Source organism: Ovis aries, chromosome 1, assembly GCF_016772045.2.
Source record: "Ovis aries strain OAR_USU_Benz2616 breed Rambouillet chromosome 1, ARS-UI_Ramb_v3.0, whole genome shotgun sequence".
In the NCBI taxonomy this organism is placed as follows: Eukaryota; Metazoa; Chordata; class Mammalia; order Artiodactyla; family Bovidae; genus Ovis; species Ovis aries.
The window spans coordinates 208,776,083-208,798,562 of NC_056054.1; the positions used below are offsets into that span (position 1 = coordinate 208,776,083).

The 22,480-nt window shown below is 39.3% G+C and overlaps 1 protein-coding gene across 6 annotated transcripts in view; it reads left to right on the forward strand.

Moving 5' to 3' along the window:
• The window catches only part of ZMAT3 (zinc finger matrin-type 3), a 39,319-nt gene that overhangs the window by 6,409 nt on the left and 10,430 nt on the right, over positions 1-22,480 (forward strand). For all 6 annotated transcript variants that reach the window (XM_004003136.5, XM_012098751.4, XM_042234224.2 and 3 more), the window contains exon 3: positions 19,090-19,209. In XM_004003136.5, the coding sequence (XP_004003185.1) occupies positions 19,090-19,209 (120 nt within the window). The remainder of the gene's footprint in view (positions 1-19,089; positions 19,210-22,480) is intronic.

Consider the following 22,480-nt stretch of genomic DNA (forward strand, 5'->3'; position numbering starts at 1 on the left):
TCTAAAGTTTTGATTTTTAGCTGTTTAAACCATTAACTTGGGAGCAAGTTAATTGTGTGTCATATACACATGTAAGTACCATTTACAGAAAAGTTGTTTACTTTTATGAGGGAAAACTCTTGGGCAATATGTAATTTAAATATATCTGCATGGATTGTACATACACTTCCTGCCTTTTTCCTTCCTAATATCTCTTTGTGACAGTGATGGATGCTTCTGGTTATTCATAGAGTTCAATTTGAGCAGAGTCATTGGATTATAATGCTTAAACTAGATAAGAAAGAGAACCAGAATTTATTTAGGTTTTTTCTTTTCTTCTGTACTTGTGTATATGTGTGTGCTGAACTTTTTAGCTGATGAGTAAAATATACTTAATTTCAGCTTCTTCAGTGATACAGTGCATATATGAATTAGAAAATATAAGAAAATGGAATTAAATTTTAGATAATCAGAATTTTTAAGTGGAAAAGTTGGAGAAGGACAGCCTGTTCTAGAAACAATTTAAGCAGCCAAGAACTGAGGAAAAGTAGAGTAGGGAAGAAGCAAACTGGTATCTAGAGAGTGGAACCTAATAGAAAACTAAAAGTTAGAGTGTAATAAAAGCCAGTTCTTAAGAGCTCAGAAGCAAAGATTTGAATGAAACCAGTGTTACTAGTAATTCTTAGGGGAAGAAGTTTTCTTCCTCTAAGAAACAAAGCAAGCAGTTCATGTTTAAAAGTATAGAGCAGTTTCATTAGGATAGCTTAGAAGAAAGCTAATCCAGAAGTGAAATCTGGATTTCAACCTGAGAGAAATGTCAGCATGCGAGAGTGTGGATCAAAGAGTAGATCAGAATAATAAATACTCAGAGTGTGAACACAACATATGTGGGTGCACTAACATAGAAAAAAAGGATAGCAATGTTATCCTGAAAGATACATCGAAGACTATACCAAGGGTACACGAATAGGCTGTAATTTAGGAAGTCTTCTAGAGACAAGGGTAAGACTAATGAGTAAGGCTTACTGAGGACCAGAGATAGGCAGAATGGCAATGATTGTAGACTGATATAGCAAGGTGGCTGATGAGATGATGGAAATAAAGTTTTATTTCAACTCTAAAACGTGCTTTGTAATTTTTTAATACTGACTAATACCAAGACCACAGATTCATTATTTTGATTATGTGTGAGATAAAAGGGATCAGTGGTAGCCTATTTATAAGCTAGAAACACATTCATGTGAGGTCATAAATCACAGTTGATGACATTACTCAGAACGTTTTAGTCAGTTGATGGCATTGTTGAAATCTCAAAGATTCAGGTTGCCCAGGGTATTGTAAACAGCCTTCAGTCTGGTTTGCGTGGTGTTTCGGTAGAGACCGCCCATATCATGCTCCAGGAATCCAGGACACACAATGGAAACTGCTCAACAAGTACTTCCCTTTAAGCTCACTGAGATTTTCCCCTGCCATCCCCGTGTTCCTAAGCTGGGGCTGCCTTAGTGATGACCCTTGCATATCCAGTGGTCATCACAGATTTAGTTCTATTCCCAGGACTTTTTAACCCAGTCAGCTTGCTTCGAAATACCCTTTGCTATGGTTTCATTTTTAATGATGGTACATATTTTTGTGGTTATAATTTAAAGTCAAACCTTTGGAGGAAAAATATGTATTCATTTTATTAAAATCTGTCTGTAGGCTTCAGGTTACTTAGGGTAAGCCAGACATGGAGTAACATAATACTGTTTCAGCAGCATGATTGCCCAGAGGAAGAATCACTTTAGGATAGAAGGTCATTAATAGAAATTTAAAAAGCAGAAAGCACTGGATAAATTTTGCTAAGGCCTCTACATTTTGAAATAACGTCAACCGTTTTTCCCTGTTAATTCATGTAACTCGTTTGAAAAAGAACTGGTTATTCAAGGTACATTTTAAAAATCTGTCAACAACATAGATTTCTATTTGCAATATTTAGTAGTCAAACAACAACCTACCATAGTAAGTAGATTAATTTGAAAAACACAGAACACAGGGGAAAAAAGTAGTTCTAGAATTGAAATACAGAAGATAGTGACCTTAATTCATACTTCAGAGGATACAGCTGATGTTATCCCCAAATTTAAAGTACTGATTTTGGCACATACATTTTTATGTTGATCACCCAGCTTTGGATGATGCCAGCTTTGGATGGCATAATCTCTAATGTCAGCTAATTTTTATGTTCCCCCCCCGCCAAGTTTCCCATTTGATTGTTTTCCAGTTGAACTTGCAGTGTACTGAGAGTGGTCAAAATAAACTTTGTTGGTAGACAGAAGCTCTCTGTGACCCTGTTAGCTGGATCTCACCACCTTTCTGCTTCCCTGTCTCATCCTGCCTGCCTCTTGCAGGCTTAGTCACTCAGTCATGTCTGACTCTTTGTGACAAAGGGCAGGCAGATTCTTGACTGCTGAGCCTCCAGGGAAGCCCCCTCCCTACCTGGTTTCTTTGCATTTCACAATAGATATCCTTTCTTCTCTACAAGGCTGATTCCTCACCCTCTACTCTGGATTTCATCACCTATCATCCCCTCTTCACCTCAATCAGATTAAAAACATGCTCAGGTTTTTTCCCCCATGTCAATAAAAATAGCAACAACCACCTTCCCTTTCCTTTTAATTCCTCTGTTAGCAATCTTTCTTTTCTTCTGTCCTTAGAGTTCTGCTGGATACACTTGTAAGTTTTCATTTCCTGACCCACCATACTCTGGTTTCCATTCCTGTATTCTAGTGAAATGGTCCTTTTCAAGGCTATCTGTGACATTAGAGGTGAAATCTAGCTCCTTCTCACGTAGCCTCTTTGTGGCATTGGCACTGGTAACAGCTTACCCCTTAAAACATTTGAAGATATTTTTCTCAAAATAATGCCTATAGAATAAAAGATTTATAATGAAAAGCAGTAATCACCTGTTCTCACTTCCGCAGGTATGCCCTACCTTTTCTCTATTCTTCTTTCTGCCTCCCATCTTGGGTTGGCTCTAGTTTTATTTTGACAACATCAAGTTTTATAACATTTTTGTTTATTCTGTAATCAGATTAACTTTCCTATGCTTGATACTTGCAAGTTGACTCGAATTGTTAAAAATTGATATTTAGCTTTTGTATTATTAGTAGGGAAGTGTTGTTCAGTGCAAAGCTATTTCTTTCTTTCTGTTTCCAATGTCGTGGTTCCATAACACTTAAAGAGATGTTCAAATGGATGGCTCTTTCTTGAAAGTCACCAGTTCCTCAAAATCGTTCCCTTTTAGTTTCCTTCAGATGTGTATTATAACTTTGAAATAGCTTTTTGTTTTTCCTTGAGTTTCTCACACTTTCTTAAAAAAAATAGGAGATTCTTAGGCCTTAAAAAAATCTGCTGCTGCTGCTGCTGCTGCTGCTGCGTCGCTTCAGTCGTGTCCGACTCTGTGTGACCCTACAGTCGGCCTCCTACCAGGCTCTCCCATCCCTGGGATTCTCCAGGCAAGAACACTGGAGTGGGTTGCCATTTCCTTCTCCAGTGCATGAGAGTGAAAAGTGAAAGTGAAGTTGCTCAGTCATGTCTGACTCTTAGCGACCTCATGGACTGCAGCCTACCAGGCTCCTCTGTCCATGGGATTTTCCAGGCAAGAGTACTGGAGTGGGGTGCCATTGCCTTCTCTGTAAAAAAATCTACTAGCTTCTTAATCTTTCTTTTTATTGTTTATAATCCATTTCACTTATCTTCATGAAACCCACTGATTTCTTGTTCTAATTTGAACCAGATACTTTACATTTGGATCATGACTTCATTGTGTATCTTTTTTTGTTTCCAGTAGTTTTTCATTGCTTTCATTTTCCCCCTTCTTTTTCTTACATGATATATCTATATCATATCCTCATTTTCCCCTCCAAACTCTTGATCACTCTATATGTTGTGTGGAATCCCCTTTTTGCCCCCAGATCCTTCTGTCTTCTTGCTCCATTCTCAGCTGGTTGCCTTCTGAGTTTGCTGCACAGCTGTTAGTTTTGAATTTCTCTTCATTGCTCTATGGCTTAGGTTGCCATTTTCTAAATATGCTTGTGTTCTTTTTTTTAATCTTGTTTTGTTGGAGTACATCTTCACATTACGTGAAGGAAGAAAGGATAAATATAAGTGTATATTACAGTACATTTCTCTCTCTTTAAAGTGAAGTAGTAATGAATGGGAAATAATATTTTTCTGAGATACCTTTATGTGTCTAAAAATGTCTGTATTATAACTTCACACTTGACAGTTCAGATCCAGGTTGACTATTATTTTCCTAAAAAGGTTGAAAGCTATACTGCATTATATATGCATGTATACCCGTGTGTTTCATTTTGTTTTTGTCTTCCTAGTGTTGCTGAAGAGAAATCTCATTCAGATTCGTATTCTCTTGTGGGTGACCCACTTTAATTTTGGGCTTTTTTTTCTGGAAGTTTTTGGGCTTTCTTTTTTTATCCTTGGTATCTGAAGTTTCCCATTGATGGGTGTGTCTTGGTCTGGGTCTTCATTCATTTGTCCCTGTCAGCCTTAGCGGATCCTTTCAGTTTGCATACTCTCATTTCTCTTGAGCTCTGGGGAGTTTTCTGTGATATGATTTCCTTGATAATATTCTTCTATATATTTCTCTTTTTTCTCCTGGTGATTGTATTAGCACTATCTTGGGTTAGCTGGATTGATTCTTCATATTTCTTATTTCTCCCTTTTATTGAATTTCTGAGAGGTATTCTTGAATTCTAATGCTGTGTTGAATTTTTTTTAATTTTGATTATCATATCTTTAATTTTTAGGGGTACATTGATTTCTCATTATTTTCTTTTCTAGCATGTGTCTTATAGGATATTAGCTGACATATCCTGGGGTCAGACTAGTGTTCAAGTTCTAGTATGAAATCCTTACTGGATGTATGGTATTGGAAATATACCCTAATTTCTCTGTGCCTCATGAAGATGATGATGATAATGATGATACTTATCATACCTGCAAGTTAGTAGGTATAAAACATTTAGGACAGCTCCTAGTACTTGAGCGAGTCCTTGATTGTGTTTAGTTGTCCTAAGGTGCAGTGGAGCAGGGTGGTATGGACTCTGGGACAAGACTGTTCTCATTTCTGGCATTTACTTGTGGCTTTGGGCAACTTTTACTTTATTTTATCAACTTTTAAATGTGAATACTTTTATTGTATAAAACACTTAAAAATTTCTGCATGCACCTCATCAGATTCCCACAATATTAATATTTTATATACCTATAGTATAGTTATCAAAATCAGCAACTCAATACTGATAACAACAATATTATCTGCTCTACAGACTGTTTTGTTGTTGTTCAGTTGCTAAGTCATGTTTGACCCTTTGGGACCCCACGGACTGTAGCACATCAGGCTTCCCTGTCCTTCACCACCTCTTGGAGTTTGCTCAAACTCATGTCCATTGAGTTGGTGATGCCATCCAACCATCTCATCCTTTGTTGTCCTGTTCTCCTCCTGCCTTCAATCTTTCCCAGCATCAGGGTCTTTTCCAGTGAGTTGGCTCTTTGCATCAGGGAGCCAGAGCATTAGAGCTTTAGCTTCAGCATTGGTCCTTCCAATAAATATTCAGGGTTGATTTCCTTTAGGATTGACTGGTTTGATCTCCTTCCATTCCAGGGTAGTATCAAGAGTTCGCCAGCGCCATAATTCAAAAGCATCAATTTTCCAGTGCTCAGCCTTCTTTATGGTCCACCTCTCACATCCGTACGTGACTACTGGAAAAACCATAGTTTTGGCTATACAGACCTGTTACATTTCATCAATTGTTTACTAATGTCCTTTCTCTGGTTCAGGGATTCAGTCCTAAATAAATTTTTTCATGTGGTGTTATGTGTTCTTTAATGTGAATGGGTTAAATTTTTCTATGCTTTTTACTGTCTTGCAATTTTTGAGAAGTTGTTTTGTAGAAAGATCCAATTTGGGTTTGTTCGTTGTTTTCTCATGATTGAATTCAGGTTATGTGGTTTTTTTTTTGGACAGGAATACCACAGAACTGATGTTGTGCCTTTCCCATTTTTTCATATTGGAAAGGACTTGATGTGAATATTTCCATCACTGCTGCTGTTAACTTTTGATCACTGATGAAGGTGGTGCCTGCTGGGGCTCTCCTTTGTAAAATTACTGTTTTTCTTCTTATGTTTAATAAGTATCATATCGGGAGATACCTTGAGATTATGTGAATATTTCTCATTCTATTTTTACATAGTGATGTACATAATAGTGATAATAGCATCTATTAATGATTTTTCCCTGCAGTAATTATTACCGTGGTGTTTGCCAAGTGGTGATTTTTCTGCTTCAATCATTCTTTCTATATTTATAGTTAGAATTTTACTTTAATGAAGAACTTTCCCAAATAATTAGTATCACTGTGGATTGTAGATTCTTATATTAATTCAGGGATATAAACGCTTACTATAATTTATTTTGATGTATTAACTGCCTCACATTTGACCAGTGTGTTTCCCTTCAGGCTGGTGCTTATGTTCATTTGACATTTCCCCATTATTTTTTGTGTAGTTCCTTACTTTCTGACAATACAAAGTATTCCAAGATTTTTTGGTACCTTCCCCATGTCAACCATTTCTTCAAGGAGCCAGTTGTTGTTTTTTTAATTGGAGAATGGTATTTAGAGACCAAAATCTGAGTGTTGGGTGTGCCTTTTGGTACTCGAGTGTCATTGCTTCTAGATCTTCTTATGACAGAGCTAGTTATATATGTATCATTATACACAGTACACACATTCACACACACAAACATGTACACACTCACAGTACACATAAATAATTCTGGGATTGATAATCTATGTCCTTTTGGAAAAAAGCATACTAATGAGAGGATAATATTTATGTCTTGTTCTTTTGGTGTCTAGCATTATAGTGTGTAGTCAAAATACTATTTTACAAAGTTACTTAGGTTACAAAGATGCTCTCTGCTAGTGTTGTCCTCTGTAAAGTTATTTTTCTTTTTGTGCTTAGTTAGTATTATGGGAGAGATACTTTCAGACTGACTATGTGAATAGTTTTTTCCTTCCCTCCTCCTTTGGTGTGGTCATGTTATTTTTTCATACAGTTAGGCTTATTTTTGTTTGTAGTTATTTCACTTTGGGTCTTCCCCAATTCTTGTTGACTTTGATTCTTTTTCTAAGCCTGTAGAACGTTAATATAGTTCTAAAAGTCAGAATCATACAAAAAGGTATATTTACTTAGAGTTTTAATTCATTTTTATTGGAGTATAGTTGCTTTATAATGTTGTGTTAGTTTCCACTGTACAGCAAAGTTAATCAGCTATATGTATACATATATCCCTCTTTTTTGGATTTCCTTCCCTTCCAGGTCACCACAGAGCACTAACAGAGTTTCCTGAGCTATACAATGCGTTCTCATTAGTTATCTCTTTTATGCTTAGTATCAATAGTGTATGTATTTCAATCCTAATCTCTCAATTCATCCCACACCCCTGCTCCCCACCTGGTGTCCATGTGTTTGTTCTCTATACCTGGGCAAAAGGTATATTTAGAAAGGTGTCACACTATATCATCTCATGTGCTCCTTTTTCATTTTTTTCTTATTTACACTATTTTATGTGATTTTACCATCCTGTTCAGTTATTCACTGTTTTACTACCTGATTTGTCAGTTTTTAATGGTATCCCAGCTGTTGCCTATTACAGAATCAATGAGCTTATTCTACTTTCCTTTTCCCATTTTTGTTGCATTATTTCCTTTGTGTCATAATGTATATTTAAACATTAATCTTTCACTGTCATCTTCACCTTTTTAGTGTTTCATACAGTTCAGTTCAGTCTCTTAGTCTTGTCCAACTCTTTATGACCCCATGGACTGCAACATGCCAGGCTTTCCTGTCCATCACCAACTCACGGAACTTGCTCAAACTCATGTCCATTGAGTTGGTGATGCTGTCCAACCATCTCATCCTCTGTCGTCCTTTTCTCTTCCTGCCGTTGCCTTCAGTCTTTCCCAGCATTGATAATTTAAACACCTGAAAATACTTAACATCAGTCCTTTTGCTGGTTTCCCCAGTCATTTCTTGGGTGAATGAAGTGTTAATAGATTTTTCAAGAGTGACTTTTAAGTACTGAACTCCTAAGGTCTTGTGTATAGAAATATTTTTTATAGTCTTTACATTTGATACAGGAATAGTTGGCTGGGCATAAAATCCTTGGTTCACACCTTTATTTTTTAAAAAAAGGCTGTTCCTTTATTGCCTTGCTTTGTGTATTGTCGACGCCATTCTAATTCCTTTGCCTTTGCAAGTTATTTGATCTTTTTGCCTTGAGAGTTTAAGAGGACTTTTTTTTCTTTTCTTTGAAGTCTCATACAGTTTAAAAGATCGACTGCAGATTTGATTGTTCTGGATTAACTTTCCCAGATACCTGGCATGCCTTTTCAATATGTAGATTCAGATCTTCATTTACTTTTGGACAATTTTAGACACTTTTGAACAATTACAGTTTCAAATGTTAGTTCTGTTTGATTGTTTGCTTTTGCTTTTCTTCTCTGGGGACTCCAGTTTTATATAAGTCATTCTTTTTTTACTTGTCTTCCACTTCTATTGCTTCCTCTCTTGACCCTTTAAATTTTTATCATTTTTATTTTCTTGACTACTTTTCTGTCTTTCTTCAATACCTCTTACTACATTTTCATTTGAGTCTATTCTTCTTTGACAGTTGGGTTTACTCCCATTTTGGCTGTAAGTACCTTTTACTTTGTAGAATTTAATTATCCTTTTCATTTTGGTGGCTCAGAGGTTAAAGCATCTGCCTGGAATGCTGGAGACCAGGTTCGATCCCTGGGTCGGGAAGATCCCCTTGAGAAGGAAATGGCAACCCACTCCAGTATTCTTGCCTGGAGAATCCCATGGAGGAAGGAGCCTGGTAGACTACAGTCCATGGGGTCACAAAGAGTCGGACATGACTGAGCAACTTCACGTCACTTCATTTCTCATTATATTTTGCCTAATTTTTCTTTGTACATTTTGAATTCCTGTTTCAAGGTGATTTTTAAAAAAATATCCTCAAAGTTTTGTTTGAATATATATTTAATTCCGTTTGGAGTATTGTTTTCTTTTGTTTCTTTTTGTTTGTTTTGGAGGTGTAATTCATTTGCTGAGATGTATTTTTTTGTAACTTTGTGTATAATTGATTTCTTTTTGTGTATTCATTATGTGGGTTTTGGGTAGTTTATGAGATTCATAATTCAGTGGCAACCTCTTCTATCACTGTAGCAAAGTCCAGTTCTTTAATAATTTTTTTTTTTTTTATGGTGGTCAGGAGAGTGTTTGTATGTCCTCTGATTTTTTTAAGAAAATTCACTTTTGACTGCACTGGGTCATTGTTGCTATGCAAGGGCTTTCTCTAGTTGTGGTGAGCAGAGGCTACTCTCTAGCTGTGGCACGCACAACCTAGAATGTGTGGGCTTTGGTAGTTGTGGCTTGTGGGCTCCAGAGTACAGGCTTAGTAGTTGTTGCACATGGGCTTAGCTGCTCTGAGGCATGTGGAATCTTCCTGGACCAAGGATTGAACCTGTGACTCCTACAATGGTAGGCAGATTCTTGGCCACTGGACCACCTGGAAAGTCCTGACTTCTGAATTTTGCTTTGTTCTTTCTTGTCCTGAGGATGCTAACTTTTCCCATTTTGCTTCTCTTCCTCTTCACCTGCTTGTTGCCAAAGGGTGCCTTTCCCTTCCTTTTTGCCTTTTTCTCTTCTAAAAGCCACTTTGAAGATAGCCAGTTCAGATCATGTGTACATTTAAGTCCCTGTCCAGCAGTCAGTGGCTGGATCATGCTTTAATATTTATAAAACTGGGGGATTTACTTTCTCTGGTGGTGGTTATAAAGTAATCTTAACTTTATAATCTAGCTGCAAGCTCCTTCTCTGTGTCCTTCAGGTTTTGTTGGACTGCTCTCGCTTACTGTGAAGGCTTGTGGCAGGAGCATGAGTGATTACTCATTGGGATTTGATGTCTTTTCTTTTTTGCTTACTGTTATTTTGGAGTCTGGGCATTCTGTGGCTTCTAGTTGTATGGAGGGCATGGATTTTGTGTTTTGTTTTTCTTATTGTTCTGTGTTGTTTGTGGGGGATGTATGGAGAAATGCAAATCTAGGCAGCCTCTATGGAGCTATCTGAAAATTCTTGGGTAAATGATTAACTCATTGAACTTAGTTTCCTAATGTGTAAAATGGAGACAATAATTTTACCTACTTGTTAGAGATTTCTTAATGGTTAAATGAGATAATATTGATAAAGTGTTTAGAACACTTTTACCTGTCACGTGAGTGCTCAAAATTGTTAGTTGCCATTGTTATCATTAATGTATAGATGTAATATTTGCTCAAATACTGCTGTAGATACTGGTCTGGAATTAAATGCCTGACACTATCTAAGGTTGATCCCTCCTGTAATCCTGTGTACCTCATTTTCTTCTGCCTTTTTATGGACTATGGTTCTGTAACTGTGCTGTGGTTCCTGCATATCTGTTCTTTTGTTTTACTGACTTCCTCCTGTTGCCATGCAAACAAGCCTAAGCCATCTTAAAATTTTTGTCCTACTGATTCATTTCCCCTTCTAACTCTGTACTGTTTTGCTCTGCTCCATGTTGTAGTAGAACTTGTCCGTATAGCTGCCTATATTGGTTGTCTCCCTTTTCACCTCTCCCATTCTTTCCCTTCATGTGGTCTTTTAATACCCCACTACTCTACTGAAGTGGTTCTTACCAAGGTTATTCTTTATATCTGTTATATCTGTATCTTTTCAAATCCAGTGTTACTTCTCTGTCCTGACCTGGCAGAACCACTCCTTTTTTTGTTATTGCTGTCTTAAAATCATTTTGAAGCCCCTCAGACATAAAAAATATTTGAACTAATATAATGGAAATGTGTGTTTGTCATGTAGCTTCTAGAATGAAAAGCTAGAGTCATCTAGCTTCAGTTCAATTGAACTTGTGCCTTTCCCAACTAAGCTGCTCCTATCTGAAAGGTCAGTTTTCATTCCAGTCACAAAGAAAGGCAATGCCAAAGAATGTTCAAACTATCAGACAATTGCACTCATCTCACATGCTAGCAAAGTAATGCTCAAAATTCTCCAAGCTAGTCTTCAACAGTATGTGAATAGAGAACTTCCAGATGTTCTAGCTGGATTTAGAAAAGGCAGAGGAACCAGAGATCAAATTGCCAACATCTTCTAGATCACAGAAAAACCAAGAGAATTTCAGAAAAACATCTACTTCTGCTTCATTGACTATACTAAAGCCTTTGACTGTGTGGATCACAACAAGCTGTGGAAAATTCTTCAAGAGATGGGGATACCAGACACCTTACCAGCCTCCTAGGAAATATGTATACAGGTCAAGAAGCAACAGTTAGAACTGGACATGGAACAACGGACTGGTTCCAAATTGAGAAAGGAGTATGTCAAGGCTGTATATTGTTACTCTGCTTATTTAACTTGTATGAGGAGTACATCATGTGAAAGGCTGGGCTGGATCAATCACAAGCTGGAATCAAGATTGCAGGGAGAAATATCAACAATTTCAGATATACAAATGATACCACTCTAATGACAGAAAGAGAAGAGGAACTAAAGAGCCTCTTGATGAAAGTGAAAGAAAAGAGTGAAAAAGCTGGCTTAAAATTCAACATTCAAAAAGCATAAATCGTAGCATCTGGTCCCATCACTTCATGGCAAGTAGATGGGGAAACAATGGAAACAGTGACAAAGTTTCTTTTCTTGGGCTCCAAAATTACTGCAGATGGTAACTGCAGCTATGAAATTAAAAGACACTTGCTCCTTGGAAGAAAAGCTGTGGCAAGCCTAGACAGCATATTAAAAAGCGGAGACATGACTTTGCCGACAAAAGTCTGAATACTCAAAGATATGGTTTTTCTAGTAGTCATGTATGGATGTGAAGATTGGACCATAAAGAGAGCTGAGTGCCAACAAATTAATGCTTTTGAACTGTGGTGCTGGAGAAGACTCTTGAGAGTCCCTTGAATGGATAGCAAGGAGATCAAACCAGTCAGTCCTAAAGGAAATTGGTCCTGAATATTCATTGGAAGGACTGATGCTGAAGCGGAAGCTCCAATACTTTGGCCATCTGATGGGAAGAACTGACTCATTGGAAAAGACCCTGATACTGGAAAAGATTGAAGGTAGGAGGAGAAGGGGATGAGAGAGGATGAGATGGTTGGATGGCATTACTGGCTCTTGGTTGGATGGCATCACTGGCTCGATGTACATGAGTTTGAGCAAGCTCTGGAAGTTGGTGATGGGGAGAGAAGCCTGGTGTGCTGCAGTCCATGGGGTTGCAGAGTTGGACACGACTGACTGACTGAACTGAACTGAACTGAGCTGCTTTTATGCTCCCAGATGTAGCCACTATACTAAATTGGTATTTTTGTCCCCCACCTCCCCTCCCACCACATTTTTGTATTTTTGCTACATATATATCTTCCTACATAAAATGTAGTGGTTTCATATTTTAATGCTCATTTTAAAGTGATTATGCCTACATATCTTCTTTTCCAATATGTTCTTTTTATTCAGCATTTTGTTATCTTTTTTGTTGTCACACAGGGCCTAGTATTTGTATTTTAATCATGGTATAGTGTTACATTGAATAAACAGACTACAGTTTATCCATTATCCTGTAGTTGGACACCTAAGTTGTTTCCACTTTTCAGTAGTTACAAACAGTCCTTCTGCGAACAGTTCTCATAGGTCAGTTAGTCAGTTTGGTCAGACAGTCCTCTCCGACTTTTGGCAACCACATGGACTGCAGCACGACAGGCTTCCCTGTTCATCACCAACTCCAGGAGCTTGCTCAAACTCATGTCCATCGAGTCTGTGATGCTGCTGAATCATTTCATCCTCTGTCTCATCCTCTTTCTACTCCTGCCATCAGTCTTGCCCAGTATCAGTGTCTTTTCCAATGAGTCAGTCTTCCCATCAGGTGGCCAAAGTATTGGAGCTTCAGCTTCAGCATCAGTCCTTCCAATGAATATTCAGGACTGATTTCCTTTAGGATTGACTGGTTTGATCTCCTTGCAGTCCAATGGACTCTCAAGAGTCTTCTCCAACACCACACTTCAAAAGCATCAATTCTTTAGCACTCAGCTTTCTTTATGGTCCAACTTTCACATCCATACATAACTACTGGAAAAACCATAGCTTTGAATAGATGGACCTTTGTCAGTAAAGTAATGTCTCTACTTTTTAATAAGCTGTCTAGGTTGGTCATAGGTTTTCTTCTAAGGAGCAAGCATCTTTTAATTTCATGGCTGCAGGCACCATCTGCAGTGATTTTGGAGCCCTAGAAAATAAATTCTGTCACAGTTTCCATCGTTTCCCCATCTATTTGCCATTACGTGATGGGACTGGATGCCATGACCTTTGTTTTTTGAATGTTGAGTTTTAAGCCAACTTTTTCACTCTCCTCTTTCACTTTCGTCAAGGGGCTCTTTAGTTCTTCATCGCTTTCTGCCATATGACTGGTGTCATATGGTACCACTGGTGACAGGTTATTGATATTTCTCCTTGCAGTCTTGATTTCAGCTTGTGCTTCATCCAGCCTGGCATTTCACATGATGTACTTCTCATATAAGTTAAATAATGAAGGTGGCCATATACAGCCTCGATGTACTCCTTTCTCAATTTGGAACCAGTCCGTTATTCCATGTCCAGTTCTAACTATTGCTTCTTGACTTGCATACAGATTTCGCAGGAGGCAGGTAAGGTGGTCTGGTATTTGTACCTCTTGAAGAATTTTCCACACTTTGTTGTGATCCACACAGTCAAAGGCTTTAGTATAGTCAATGAAGCAGAAGTAGATGTTTTTCTGAAATTCTCTTGTTTTTTCTGTGATCTAGCAGATGTTGGCAATTTTATCCCTAGTTCTTCTGCCTTTTCTAAATCCTGCTAGAACATCTGGAAGTTCTCGATTCACATACTGTTGAAACCTAGCTTGGAGAATTTTGAGGATTACTTTACTAGCATGTGAGATGAATGCAACTGTGTGGTAGTTTGAACATTCTTTGGCATTGCCTTTCTTTGTGACTGGAATGAAAACTGACCTTTTCCAGTCTTGTGGTCACTGCTGAATTTTCCAAATTTGCTGGCATATTGAGTGCAGCATTTTCACAGCATCATCTTTTAGGATTTGAAATAGCTCAACTGAGATTCCATCACCTCCACTAGCTTTGTTCATAGTGATGCTTCCTAAGGCCCACTTGACTTCACATTCCAGGATGTCTGGCTCTAGGTGAGCGATCACACCATCGTGGTTATCTGGGTCATTCAGATATTTTTTTAGTATAGATCTTTTGCATATTCTTGCCACTTCTTCTTAATATCTTCTGCTTTTGTTAGCTCCATACCATTTCTATCCTTTATTGTGCCCATCTTTGCATGAAATGTTCTCTTGGTATCTCTAATTTTCTTGAAGAGATCTCTACTCTTTCCCATTCTATTGTTGTCATAGGTAGATCCTTATATGTATGTTTTGTTGAAGAGATCTCTAGTCTTTCCCATTCTTTTGTTCTTATAGGTAGCTCCTCATATGTATGCTTTTGTTTGGAATACCTGAAAGTAAATATCCTGGGTTATAATGTATCTAATTAGACTCTTTTTTTGAAACACCTTGTTATAGACTTCCATAATGCCACAGTTGTCTGGTTTCCATTTTAATTCATTAACCAGACATTCTCAATCTCTTTTTTCCAGACCCTCATTCCCTAGGCTCTTTTTTCTATCTTCCCATTTCTTTTGATCTTTATTAAATGCAATTCAGTCATGTAACTGCTATGCTTAAAGCCCTTCAGAGCCCCCTGCTGCCTCTAAAGTCCAAGGTCTATATCATTGACAAAACCATACACAATTAGCTCCCCATGTGTATCAGCTCCTACCTCTTTTCCAAAGGATCCTGGAGACCATCTCAAGCAGACGGCCCTTTCCTTACACTGTTCATCTGTTAACAGTTTCTTTCCCCTCATTCCTTCAGTTCAGTTCAGTTCAGTTCAGTTCAGTCGCTCAGTCGTGTCTGACTCTTTGTAACCCTGTAAATTGCAGCATGCCAGGCCTCCCTGTCCATCACCAACTCCCGGCGTTTACTCAGACTCATGTCCATCGATTCGGTGATGCCATCCAGCATCTCATCCTCTGTCATCCCCTTCTCCTACTGCCCCCAGTCCCTCCCAGCATCAGGGTCTTTTCCAATGAGTCAACTGTTCCCATGAGGTGGCCAAAGTATTGGAGTTTCAGCTTCAGCATCAGTCCTTCCAGTGAACACCCAGGACTGATCTCCTTTAGGATGGACTAGTTGGATCTCCTTGCAGTCCAAGGGACTCTCAAGAGTCTTCTCCAACACCACAGTTCAAAAGCAGTTCTTCAGTGCTCAGCTTTCTTCACAGTCCAACTCACATCCATACATGACCCCAGGAAAAACCATAGCCTTGACTAGACGGACCTTTGTTGACCAAGTAATGTCTCTGCTTTTGAATATGCTATCTAGGTTGGTCATAACTTTCCTTCCAAGGAGTGAGTGTCTTTTAATTTCATCACTGCAATCACCATCTTCAGTGATTTTGGAGCCCCCCAAAATAAAGTCTGACGCTGTTTCCATTGTTTCCCCATCTATTTGCCATGAAGTGATGGGACCAGATGCCATGATCTTAGTTTTCTGAATGATGAGCTTTAAGCCAACGGTTTCACTCTCCTCTTTCACTTTCATCAAGAGGCTTTTTAGTTCCTCTTCACTTTCTTCCATAAGGGTGGTGTCATCTGCATATCTGAGGTTATTGATATTTCTCCTGGCAATCTTGATTCCAGCTTGTGCTTCCTCCAGCCCAGCGTTTCTCATGATGTACTCTGCATATAAGTTAAATAAGCAGGGTGACAATATACAGCCTTGACGTACTCCTTTTCCTATTTGGAACCAGTCTGTTGTTCCATGTCCAGTTCTAACTGTTGCTTCCTGAGCTGCATACAGGTTTCTCAAGAGGTAGGTCTTACCTGCCTAGTAAACATGCTCATTTTAGAAGATAACTCCTAATGTCCCCTTTCAGGGAAGCTTTCCCTGGTACTCTCAGGCAGAAGTAAGCCTTCCCTTCTCTTTGTTCTCTTAGCAGTTTGTTCCTTATTTCCACTCTAATAGTGATTTGTTCAGCCAACAAATATGTAGTGATTGCCTGCTATGTGTTAGAAATTGTTCTAGAAATTGGGGCTAGAGCAGTGCACAAGATGGACAGGGGCCTTATTTTCAAGGAGTCTACATTCCAGAGGGTAGGAAAGAGAAAAAAATGAGCAAACAAACATTATTTCAGTTAGTTATAAGTGGTACTATGATGAAATAAAACCAGACAGTGTGGTAATGTGATTCAGTGTGTGTGCGTTGCGTGGGGGAAGTGTTGGTCGATAGGGGTGACACCTCAGATTGAGTAAGATGCTGTTTGATGTTGTTTGAATTGAGACTTGAAAGGTAAGAAGGAGCCAGCCATGTAGAGACCGGAAAGAAGAACATTTTAAGCAGAAAGAATAGCAAGTGCAGTGGCCTTAGAGTCGATGTGTTTGGCATGTTTTAGGTGCATGTGTTTGGTTGTCAGGCAGGAACATAATGAGGAGGGGGACGGGGGGCTGTGTGAAATAAAATCTGAGAAGTAGACAGGGCCAGATCAAAAAGGGCTTGCAGGAAAGATTCGCTGATTATAGCTTAAGTGTAGTAGGAGGCCACTGGAAAATTTTAAGTGAGACAGTGACTTATCAGTTTGGCTGATATGAGGAGAATACTAGGAGGATGAGGGGAACACCAGAGACCGTTAGGAGTTGTTGCCTACCACAAGTGAGAAGAGTTGGTAGCTTGGAATACTGTGGTATTTCAGTGTCCATGGAAAGAAGTGGAATGACTTAGAATATATTTTAGAGGTAGGCTGACAGGACTTGCTGATGGATTGAATGTGTTGGCTTTGAGGAGGGGTGGAATCAAGGAAAGGACTCCTGGGCTTTTCTTGAGTAACTAGGTGGAGAGTAATGTCATTTACTGGCATGTGGATGAATGGTGGTGGTGGCAGTGATGAGATCGTTCTGTGGTGGGGAGGGAATTAAAATTTATGATTTAGATGTTTTAAGTTGGATATGTCTCTTAAGGGGCTTTTCCGTGTGGCACAGTGGTAAAGAATCTGCCTGGCAGTGCAGGAAATACAAGAGATGTGGGTTCAATCCATGGGTCAGGAAGATCCCCTGGAGGAGGAAATGGCAACCCATTCCAGTATTATTGCCTGGAAAATCCCATGGACAGAAGAGCCTGGTGGGCTACAGTCCATGGGGTCACAGAGTCAGACACAGGTCAGCACAGCACACACACACACACGCACGCACGCACGCACGCACGCACGCACGCACGTGCGCGCGCCTCTTCAGGCTGCAATGTGTGGACAGCAAGGAAGCAGTTGGCTCTATGGCTCTGAAGGTCAGGGATTGTCTTAGTCTGTCTTACGCTCAAACAACAAACATCTCTTTCTCACAGTTGCAGAGGCTGGAAGTCTGAGATCAGGGATCTAGCATGGGTGGATTCTGAGGTGCTCTTCCAGACTGCAGACAGCCAGTTTCTCCTAAATCCTTACTTGGTGGAAAGCGGACAAGGGAGCTCTTTGATATCTTCTTTTAAAGGCAGTAATTAGACTCTACCCTTATGACCTCATTACCTCGCAAAGGTCCCATCTCCAACTACCATCCCATTGGGATGTGATTTCAAAATAGGAATTTTGGAGGGACATAAGCAATCAGTCCATAACAGGGATAGTGATAGGTAATTTCGGGAATCAGCAACTTACCGATTGTATTTTAAAGCTATGAGACTGAGCAAAATAACCTAGGGTTTGTGTATGGAGGGCTGAGGGTAGTGCATTGGACACTGCAGCTTTTAGAGAATGAGAGGCTGGGAGGTAAGAGGGAGTCATAGAACATGACAGAAGGAAGGAGTATCAATAGTATCGTGCTTCTTAGAGTTACAGTATAATAAAGGCACAGATGAGATCACTAGATTTGACTCCCTGGAAGTCACTGTGATAATGGTAAGAGCACCCTTATGGCATTTCAGGGGCCATAAGGTGGAATTTCACTCATTTCCTTTAACTACTTACATATTTGTCTCCTCCTCTAGACCATATGCTAGCTAGTCCTTTTTATTTCTAGGGTTTAACATATATGGTAATTGGTATATAAATATTTGCCTACATGTTTGGTTTTTACCATGTAGTTTAAAGAAGAATATACAGTTTAACCCTCATTTAGGACGCTTTTGGACTCCCCTTCCCACCAGTTTTTATCAGCTCAGCCATAAACTTGAGAATGATAAAGGAAACATGATGAGAGAGGCAAATCCATTTTAATAGAGGTTCACAGTGTATCCTGAAGCCATCATGCTGTATGAAAAAGGGCCTTGCTTTGGATTTAGAAGGCTTGCCTCAAGCTGCGACCCCACTGCTAGGCCTCATGAAGGTTTCGGAGGCAAGTTCTCTATGCTGCCTGGATTGCAGTGTCTCAGCTGTCATATATGGGTAACATTAACAAATTCCTCTTTCAGGATTTTTATGAGTGGCAAATGAGCTAATGCCCAGGAGAGTTCTTTGTAAGTAAAAAGATACTCTGTAAGTGCTATTTTTGTAAAAGTAATTGGATTATCCATTTCATTACTGACTTCTAAAGTAGATTAGATCAGAGTGTCATAAAATTCATATTTAGGCAGTGGCATATGATGGCAACAAGTTGGGAGAGGACACAGATCACTAGAAAATGGTTGTTTTCCAGAAATATATAGGAAATTAATGTCTTTTGACTTTGTTCGCTTATCTCTCCCAGATGAATTTAATCATTCTCTCAGAGTCAAAGAGTAGTCTGCTACTTTAAGATGTAATAATCAAGTCTACCTACTATTTACCCCACTGTTGCACATCTCTGAAAGAATAACATGTATTTATTTCTTTTTTATTAAATATGTTAAATCAATCTGATACATCTTCCTCACAGTAATTACTCATTTCATTTTACTTCTAGGGTAAAAATCATGGTAAGAAACTTCGAAATTACTATGCAGCAAATAGCTGTCCTCCTCCTGCCAGAATGAGCAATGCAGTGGAACCTGTGGCTGCTCCAGCTGTTTCAGTCCCTCCGCAGGTAAGACTGGAGTGTCAGGGTGGGAGCTGTCCTGTGCACAGGTGGTCATGGATGATGTTTGTCATCTGTGTGTCCATCAAGGTACAGCTGAGTCAGTACCCCTAAAACGTCCTTCTTGGTGCTTTTAGCACATTGATAACTGGATTTAATGTAAAAATTCATGAATCTGAAGACTTCTCATCGGATTTTGTTATGGTTCATGAAATGATGAAACAAAATTATTTCATGAGGCTTTCTGTATGCATAGTTGAAAATTCTGGGTTAAATGGTCCTGAATGTCTACCTAAAGCCCTGAATGAAAAGAAAGATTTTTAAACATTTATCTCGATTGTGATCAATCCTACTGACTTTATTTTTTTTAAGATTTTTTTTTTTTTGATGTGGACCATTTTTTAAAGTCTTTATTGAACTTGTTGCAATATTGCTTCTGTTCTATGAATTTTTTTGGCTATGAGGCATATGGGATGTTAGCTTCCCAACCAGGGATCAAGCCTGTGCTTCCTATTAACCGCTGGACCACCAGAAAAGTTCCCCCATTGACTTTATATATTGCCTTCCCGCAAGATCAGTTTCTTGAAGCTGCCCCTTTCTTACTTCTGTACAGAGAGCCTGTATATACTCTTTCTGGACTTTGGTATCATGACCCACACTTGAGAGCCAAGTTCCATAGGTGTTTGAGGCAAGATATTCCTGCACATTAGTACTTTCTGCAATGTGGATTCTAATCTGTCTTTGAAGTATTATTTTTTTAATAGGTCATAAATGTTTGTGCTCAGTGATCAGTCTCTCAGTTGTGTCTGACTCTTTGAGACCGCATGGATTATAGCCCGCCAGGCCCCTCTGTCTATGGCATTTTCCAGGCAAGAGTAGTACTGGAGTGGGTTGCCATTTCCTTCTCCAGGGGATCTTCCCAACCCAGGGATTGAACCCATATCTCCTGGATTGGCAGGCAGGGTCTTTACCACTGAGCCATCAGGGAAGCCCCTTAGGTCATAAATAATAATAACTAATAATCACATTGATCTCTTACTATGCCAGGTACTCTGCTAAGCACTTTTCAGACATTACTTCATTCAGCCCTGGGACGAGGGTGAGATGAGGGATGTACTTTACTTAGGCACAGAATTTAAGAGGGAGCTAAAATACTCAGTGATCAAGATAAATAATGTGATATTTTTAAAATGCACAATTTAATGTGAAAAAGTCAGTGGTGAACAAAATGGCAAAAACTTAAAGATAGGATAAGTGTTATTGATTTTCCTTTTGCCTTAGGCTGCAATATGGTTTGGCATGACACTGTTGCTGATCCTGTCTTTATTTAAAATTTTGATATTTTGTTTCTCATTGATTTTTTTTGGCTGTGTGGCAGTTTTTTTTTGATTTGTGAAAATATTCCACTAAGTATTTTTTCATCCTGATTGCTAAGTTTGATGCTTCTTTATATTGGGTGCCCATGGCTCCTTCCTTGCCTCTTTCTTGGCCTGGGTCCTAACTTCATTTAATGCTTGCAACAACTCAAGAGGTATTGACTTTTTTCTCAAAGTGTAATCCATGGGCCAGTAGCATCGGTCTCACTTGGAAGTTTACTATAAGCCCAGGTAAGCCAAATAACTTGGAGAAGGCAATGGCACCCCATTCCAGTACTCTTGCCTGGAAAATCCCGTGGATGGAGGATCCTGGTAGGCTGCGGTCCATGGGGTCGCTGAGTCGGATATGACTGAGCGACTTCACTTTCCCTTTTCACTTTCCTGCATTGGAGAGGGAAATGGCAACCCATTCCAGTGTTCTTGCCTGGAGAATCCCAGGGATGGGGGAGCCTGATGGGCTGCTGTCTATGGGGTCGCACAGAGTCGGACACGACTGAAGTGACTTAGCAGCAGCAGCAGCAGCAGCAAGCCAAATAACTTGTCTGTGATGTTACAAATTTTGTAAAGTGGGGCAATGATTTTTCTTGACCTTGCACCTCTACTCCTAAACACCATGGTATAATTTTACTTTTCTGATTGTCAGTCCTTATGACGTGGATAGCAGTATCCACTGTTCTTCTATCCTCCCGAATTTGTGGGGTAAATGAGATATGTTAAAAACAGAATCAGAGGACAGCAGAATACGCAGAGAGATCTTCAGGCTGAGGAGTTTTCCCAGTGCCAGTTCTTGAAGGCTGCTCTAGAATTGGATGGCTCCTTCCTGTTAGAGACTGTTTTCAGCTGGTTCCACCCTCCTGGGCAAACAATCGTGGGCTTCTTTCATAGCACAAAGCTTTATGATATTTGAACACAGTTATCCTGTCCCCAGAAAATCTTCTTTTCCAGGTGAAACAATGCTGTTTGCTTCAGCTGGTCCTGATATGATACACTTTCCAGATTCTTTATTGTATATTTAATTCTTTAGCCAAAATCTAGTTTGGTGTGTTTTGTTAACCAAGCAGTAGTTAACTGAGTGTTTACTATTTTCCAGGGACTGTGTTAGGTTTCCCTTAACACACTGTTTCCCAACCTGAATACAGTTGTCTGCACCTGCTGGTTATTTCCCCCGAATTATACTGTATCTGTGGTTTCCCTGATGACTCAGATGGTAAAGAATCTGCCTGCAATGCAGGAGACCAGGGCTTGATCCCCGGGCCAGGAAGATCCCCTGGAGAATTCCATCAACAGAGGAGCCTGGCAAACTACAGTCCATGGAATCCCAAAGAATTGGACACAACTGAGCAACACACACGCACACACACACACACAAACACACAACTGGGCAACACACACACACGTGTTAGCTGCTCAGTCGTGTCTGACTATTTGCAACCCCATGGCCCGCCAGGCTCCTCTGTCCATAAAATTCTCCAGGCAAGAATACTGGAGTGAGTTGCTAGTTCCTGCTCCTACACATACTTTATCTGTAGCTAATTTATAGACTCTGAGGATAGAGGTTTAGTTTTTAATACATATCTGTGTGTCACTTTTGCATTAGGTTGCAAGCCCTATAAATAGTAGGCATTTAGTACGTGCTTGTTAATGGATTCTGGGAAGACTTTTTCTCTCTGGTAATGTGAGTTTAGACCTTACCTGTGCTGCCCTAAATCTTCCTTGCTGGGTTTTTAAACTTCTTTTCTGAAATTTCTTCAATGAAAATGGCAATGAGGTATTCATCAGCTCAATACACAGGTGATTGTAATGCAAAACTACAATTAAGTGTCTCTCAGCCTTTTTTCCCTCTTTCTTTCTGAAACGAACAATTTCCTGTCCTTATAAAGCTGTGCTCATGGTCATGCCATAAC